Consider the following 7,202-nt stretch of genomic DNA (forward strand, 5'->3'; position numbering starts at 1 on the left):
GTTTTACTTACCTCTTCATAAAAGAAATCAGGTTTGTCTGACAAACCTGATTCCACTGTGGGCATCAACCCCGAGGGACAAATCGGTTTACAGATCATCTTAGGAACCCTACAACCCCCATGGAATTCCATCAACCGTTTACCATTCAAGCTTGTTTGACCCAATTGAACGTACATTTCTTTGGGTTCAAACGTTCCGGTAAGCCTTCCTATTGTCGGTGGTGGTGTTTCTTCTATTCACGATGTCATGTGCACACTGATCTATTTATGAAGTCTCGTTTACATTGAGGACTGTCACTATCTTATATGAGTCACATACTCACTGAGGACTTTACTTTTTTTGGATGTACTTTTTTGTTGCCCCCTTTTCTTTGGGTTTGTCTATTTGAGCATGTAATGGTCTTCTATGGTCATTTTATTTGTCATATTAGCGCTACACTTATTTTATCCTCTCATAGATATATACAGTATCTCACAAAAGTGAGTACACCCCTCACATTTTTGTAAATATTTTACTATATCTTTTCATGTGACAACACTGAAGAAATGACACTTTGCTATAATGTAAAGTAGTGAGTGTACAGCTTGTATAACAGTGTAAATTTGCTGTAGCCTCAAAATAACTCAACACACAGCCATTAATGTCTAAACCTCTGGCAACAAATGTGAGTACACCCCTAAGTGAAAATGTAGAAATTGGGCCCAAAGTGTCAATATTTTGTGTGGCTACCATAATTTTTTGCACTGCCTTAACCCTCTTGGGCATGGAGCTCACCAGAGCTTCACAGGTTGCCACTGGAGTCCTCTTCCACTCCTCCATGATGACATCACGGAGCTGGTGGGTGTCATCCCCCATACACACGGTCGGATTTTCCGATGGAAAATGTCCGATCGGAGCGTGTTGTCGGAAATTCCGACCGTGTGTGGGCTCCATCGGACATTTTCCATCGGATTTTCCGACACACAAGTTGGAGAGCGGGAGATAAAATTTTCCGACAACAAAATCCGTTGTCGGAAATTCCGATCGTGTGTACACAAATCCGACGGACAAAGTGCCACGCATGCTCAGAATAGAGATGAAAGCTATTGGCCACTGCCCCGTTTATAGTCCCGACGTACGTGTTTTACGTCACAGCGTTCTAAACGATCGGATTTTCCGACAACTTTGTGTGACTGTGTGTATGCAAGACAAGTTGAAGCCAACATCCGTCGGAAAAAATCCTAGGATTTTGTTGTCGGAATGTCCGAACAAAGTCCGACCGTGTGTACGCCCTATTAAAGACCTTGCACTCCTCCACCTTCTGAGGATGCCCCACAGATACGCAATAAGGTTTAGGTCTGAACACATGCTTGGCCAGTTCATCACCTTTATCCTCAGCTTCTTTAGCAAGGCAGCAGTCGTCTTGGAGGTGTGTTTTGGGCTCGGCGTCATGTTGGAATATTGCCCTGCGGCCCAGTCTCCAAACGGAGGGGATCATTCTCTGCTTCAGTATGTCACAGAACATGTTGGCATTCATAGTTCCCTCAATGAACTGTAGCTCTGCAGTGCTGGCAGCATTCATGTAACCCCAGACCATGACACTCCCACCACCATGCTTGACTGTAGGCAAGACACACTTGTCTTTGAACTCCTTACCTGGTTGCCGCCACACACGCTTGACACCAGCTGAACCAAAAACTTTTATCTTGGTCTTATCAGACCACAGGACATGGTTCCAGTAATCTATGTCCTTAGTCTGCTTGTCTTCAGCAAACTGTTTGCGGGCTTTCTTGCGCATAATCTTTAGAAGAGGCTTCCTTCTGGGACGACAGCCATGCAGACCAATTTGATGCAGTGTGCGGCGTATGGTCTGAGCACTGACAGGCTGACCCCCCACCCCTTCAACCTCTGCAGCAATGCTGGCACCACTCATTTGTCTATTTCCAAAAGACAACCTCTGGATATGACGCTAAGCACGTGCTCTCAACTTCTTTGACCATGGCGAGGCCTGATCTGAGTGGAACCTGTCCTGTTAAACCTCTGTATGTTCTTGGCCACTGTGCTGCAGCTGTTTCAGGGACTTGGCAATCTTATTATAGCCTAGGCCATCTTTATATAGAGCAACAATTTTTTTTTCAGATCCTCAGGGAATTCTTTGCCATGAGGTGCCATGTTGTACTTCCAGTGACCAGTATGAGAGAGTGAGAGCGATAACATCAAATTTAACACACCTGCTCCCCATTGACACCTGAGACCTTGTAACACTAACGAGTCACATGACACAGGGGAGGGAAAATGGCTAATTGGGCCCAATTTAGACATTTTCGCCAAGGCTACTTTCACACCGGGGCGGTGGGTACGTCGGCAGTAAAGCAGCGCTATTTTTAGCGCCGCTTGACCGTCAATTTCGCTGCACTATTCTTCCGCTAGCGGGGCGATTTTACCCCCCGCTAGCGGCCGAGAAAGGGTTAAAGCCACCGCAAAGCGCTGCTGCAGAAGCGCTATGCCGGCGGTATAGCCGTTCTGCCTCACTGATTTCAATGGGCAGGAGCGGTGTATACATCGCTCCCTCACCGCTCCAAAGATGCTGCTAGCAGGACTTTTTTTATCGTCCTGCCAGTGCACCGCTCCAGTGTGAAAGCCCGCGGGGCTTTCACATTGGAGAGACAGCAGCGGCTCTTTCAGGGTGATTTTTTTAGCGATGTAGCGCCTGCAAAGCTCCCCAGTGTGAAAGGGGTCTTAGGGGTGTACTCACTTTTGTTGCCTGCGGTTTAGGCATTAATGGCTGTGTGTTGAGTTATTTTGAGTGGACAGCAAATTTACACTGTTATACAAGCTGTACACTCACTACTTTACATTGAAGTAAAGTGTCATTTCTTCAGTGTTGTCACATGAAAAGATATAATAAAATATTTACAAAAATGTGAGGGGTGTACTCACTTTTGTGAGATACTGTGTATATATATATATATATATATATATATATATATATATATATACTTCTTTTTTTTGCTAGTTAGGTTTACATACATATATCTAATATAATTGACCTCCTCAACCAATATCATGTAGAGTCGCTGAATCAAACTAGAGGGTTAAGTGAGCTGGGAGGATCTCATTTTGTATGATGCTCACTTCCTGATAAGCATTCACAGAAATGCTTTCACATTCACTTCCGTGTACGGGACAGATCAGGCTCTCCCAGCTTCACTCCTGTACTGAGTAAAAGTTTATTTTTTTCCTTATAATGGCAACTTCCAGCTTGAGAGAGGAATTGAGCTGCTCCATCTGCCTGAACCTTTATAAGGAGCCTGTATCACTGAAATGTGGACACAACTTCTGCCGGGACTGTATAGTGACTGTGCTGGATACACAGAAGAGGAAGTCTATGATTTATTTCTGTCCAGAGTGCAGAGAGCAGTATACAGAGCGCCCCCTGCTGGAGAAGAACAGGAAGTTGTGTAACATTGTGGAAAATTTCAGATCTGCTCACCCGGAGGACACAGAGGTCTTCTGTACGTACTGTGATCATCCTGTACCAGCTTGTAAAACATGTCTGCTATGTGAGGCCTCGTTCTGCAATAAACACCTAAGAAATCACAGCAAGTCAACAGATCACATATTAACAGATCCCACCACATCATTTGAAGACAGAAAATGCTCCATACACCAAGAGATCCTGAAATATTACTGCACAGAGGACAGTGCCTGTATCTGTATGTCCTGCTGGGTGGCTGGAGACCACAAAGGACACCAGGTGGATCTTCTGAATGAGGCCTCTGAGAAAAAGAAAGAAAAACTTAAAGATGTTACTGAGAAACTGACCAATGACAGACAAGAGACAGAGAAGAGAATCCAGAATCTGGAAAATCACAGGACGGGAGAGAAAGGAAAAGCAGTTGATGTCACCAAGAGGGTCACTGAGCTGTTTAGAGACATCAGAAGACATCTGGATGATGTAGAGAAGAGAGTCCTGACTGAGGTCTCCAGACAGGAGGAGAAGATCTCCCAGTCAGTCTGTGATATGATCCAGAAGCTGGAGACACAGAAGAATGAGCTGTCCAGGAGGATTAATGAAATGGAGGTCGTATGTAACATCACAGATCCATTAACTATGCTAAAGAAAGAAATGATCAGTGGTGACATCATTCCTAGAAGTGGTGATATAAGAGATGCCGGATGTCTGAATGAAGGGATGATCTCACAGATGCTCTACAGAGGACTTCTCCACTTTACTGACAGCCTGAGAGATATGATGATCAAGAGAAAAATCTCAATAATAGAGAAATCAGACATCCTATTGGATATAAACACTGCTCATAATGGCATTATTGTATCACAGGATCTGACATCAGCTACTTACACCAATAAACCAGAGAATAGACCGCATGTTCCAAAGAGATTTAAATCCAGACAGGTAATAAGTACACAGAGCTTCTCATCAGGGAGACATTACTGGGAGGTGGATGTGAGCGGAACGAAGGAATGGCTGTTAGGGGTGGTCAGTCACAGCATAGAGAGGACAGCAGGAAATGAGTCTTATATTGGTTATAATAACAAATCATGGGGTCTGACCCAAAGAGACACTCTTGCTACAAAGCACAACAACTCAGGTACAACAATAGACTCCAAATCTTCTCTAAAGACAGTTGGGATCTATCTAGATTATGATGCGGGACGTCTGTCCTTCTACCAGCTGTGTGACCCTATCAGACATCTCCACACCTTCACCACCACCTTCACTGAACCACTCCATGCTGCTTTCTGTGTGTTTGAAGATTCTGTCCTAAGAATAATATAGTAACAATGTATTCTTAGTGCTGGGCTCTTCAGTGTCAGTTAGGCTACTTTCACACTGAGGCGCTTTACAGGCGCTACAGCGCTAAAAATATCGCCTGCATAGTGCCTGTAAAGAGCCTCTCCTGTCTCTCTAGTGTGAAAGCCCTCGGGCTTTCACACTGGAGCGGTGCTCTTGCAGGATGGTAAAAAAAAGTCCTGCAAGCAGCATCTTTGCAGCGCTGTAGGAGCAGTGGCGCTTTGCGGGCGGTTTTAACAATTTTTCGGCTGCTAGCGGGGGTTAAAACCTAGCGGCCAAATAGCGCTGCTAAAACGACGGTAAAGCGGCGCTAAAAAGCGCCGCTTTACCGCAGATGCCCGCCCGACCCAGTGTGAAAGTAGCCTTACTGATTCAATTTACAAAAGGGGCGTAGCCTAATCCTGCAACCTTTCTGATATATATTAGATGTAAAAATGCATCTAATAGCTCAATATCAGGAAACAAATACATTTATAATTATGTTTATAAAGTATGATGAGATAAAAGCACTGCTACTTACTTCACGGTTTGTTTTTTTCTGCTTACATGTTGAACTGAAAAGGTTCTTATTACAGTGTATATTGCCTTGTTTTTGTGTACAGTTTATATACAGCAAAAATAGTCTGCATTTTGGAAGCAGTCATTAAAGCATCAACATTTGTACTTAATAGAAGACATGTCAAGTTTCTAATACCTGATGTAAACTTTAAACATGTATTTTGTGATATAAGAACATGAATTTAAAAAAATGCTTCAAGATAAAAAACAAATAAAAAAAACAAATAAGTAAATTATCAGTTTCAGTCATATACTGTATATTCTTGAAACTCTATAACTTTGATTTATTGTTGGGCCCAACACATGTAGTCTTATTTACCCCCTTGATGCCAAGCTAACATGTATATGCGGTGTTACGAGGGGGCTTTCTTCCAAGGTGCCGCATATACGCATAATTGTGTTTGTTATAGTAGCAAGCTGAAATGTGTGCCCCCAGCATGGAATCTGAGCTGTCACTGACAACTCCTAAAAATGGACTAAGGCCAGGTTCACATCTGTGTGGGTGATTGCCGCTGTGGGAATGCACCTGTTCCCGCAGCTGCAACCACCCACACAGAAAATGCGCTGAATGCTTGCGGGTGCCATTAATCCTAATGGCACACCACGTAGACTAAAAATTGCTCCCGCACTGGAAACCACACTGCACTTCCAGGGTGTAATTCCAGAAATTGTGCAGGGACCTTTTCCTTGCGTTTTAAGAGGCACGGCAGCCCATTCAAATGAATGGCCTCTGTGCCCGCGCAAGTCTCAGCTCTCAGACCCGCGATATTGTGAACTTATCCTAATGATTGCAAATGAGATGACTGGCTCCCTATCATGTGATGACTTGTTTTCGATGTCTACCCTGTGTCTCTTCCTCCTCTGTGAGGATAAAAAGATATATTGTATCTTTTTTTTTCTTCTCTTTAGGAGGTCTGTAAAAAAGAGTCTGTTAAAGAAAAGCATGGTGGCTAAGTGGTTAGCACTTGTGCGTAGCAGCACTGGGTTTGTTGTTGAATCCCAACCAAGGCACTATCTGCCTGGAGTGTGCATGTTCTCCCTCTGGAGTGTGGGAGGAAACCAGAGTACCCAAAGGAAACCCACACAACCAAAGACATGCTGGTGGGTAAATTGTTTTCTGCCTAAATAGGCCCTGTTCAATGTGAGTTAAGGACCTTATATTGTAAGCTCTTTGAGGGCAGCAACGGACCTTGGCTTGGTATCAAAAGAGCCCCTAATTTTTCACTTCTTAATAAGTGATTAAACAGTACTACTGGCATATTCAAGGCTTTGGATATCTTTTTATATCCTTTTCCATCTTTGTAGAGTTTAATTACCTTGTTACGCAGGTCTTTTGACTGTTCTTTTCTACCTCCTCATGGCTCAGTGTCTAGCCTGCTTAGTGTATCCATGTGAGAGCTAACAAACTCATTGATTATTTATACATAGACACTAATTGTGATTTAAAAAGCCACAAATGTGGGAAATGAACCTTTAATTGCTATTTTAACCCGTGTGCTACCTTCTGTGTCTGTACCAAGGCCAAACATTCCAAACATTCCAAACCTTTTATCAGGGCCATTTTGGTGATTTCTGTTATCATTATGATTTAAAAAAGATCCAAAAAAACAATGTGATAATAAATTGCTTCATGCCATCACTATCCTTAAATAAAAGACAGTTTTTTGGCATGATCAGTCATTTTTTCAATATTAATGCCAAAATTTCACAATTTCTGCCGGGGTATGCAAACTTGTGATTCACTTTCACTGGGGGATTTGTTATGTTTTTGTTTCATTAATACCCCACATAGTAGACTGGATTAAGGTTTTAAGGTTGTTCTATCTTCTGTCATTAGGGGTTAATAGTA

The 7,202-nt window shown here is 43.1% G+C and overlaps 1 protein-coding gene across 1 annotated transcript; it reads left to right on the plus strand.

The window, feature by feature from the left end:
• Window positions 1-3,109: 3,109 nt before the first annotated feature.
• On the plus strand, window positions 3,110-5,586 carry LOC141147628 (E3 ubiquitin/ISG15 ligase TRIM25-like). The gene has a single exon (XM_073634858.1). The coding sequence runs from the start codon at window positions 3,227-3,229 to the stop codon at window positions 4,778-4,780; it is 1,554 nt and encodes a 517-aa protein (XP_073490959.1). The 5' UTR covers window positions 3,110-3,226; the 3' UTR covers window positions 4,781-5,586.
• Window positions 5,587-7,202: the final 1,616 nt, after the last annotated feature.

This window comes from Aquarana catesbeiana, linkage group LG06 (assembly GCF_042186555.1).
Source record: "Aquarana catesbeiana isolate 2022-GZ linkage group LG06, ASM4218655v1, whole genome shotgun sequence".
NCBI lineage: Eukaryota > Metazoa > Chordata > Amphibia > Anura > Ranidae > Aquarana > Aquarana catesbeiana.

Bases quoted from the DNA above. Each gene is read 5' to 3' on its own strand.
- LOC141147628 (XM_073634858.1), top strand. From the start codon at position 3,227: ATGGCAACTTCCAGCTTGAGAGAGGAATTGAGCTGCTCCATCTGCCTG.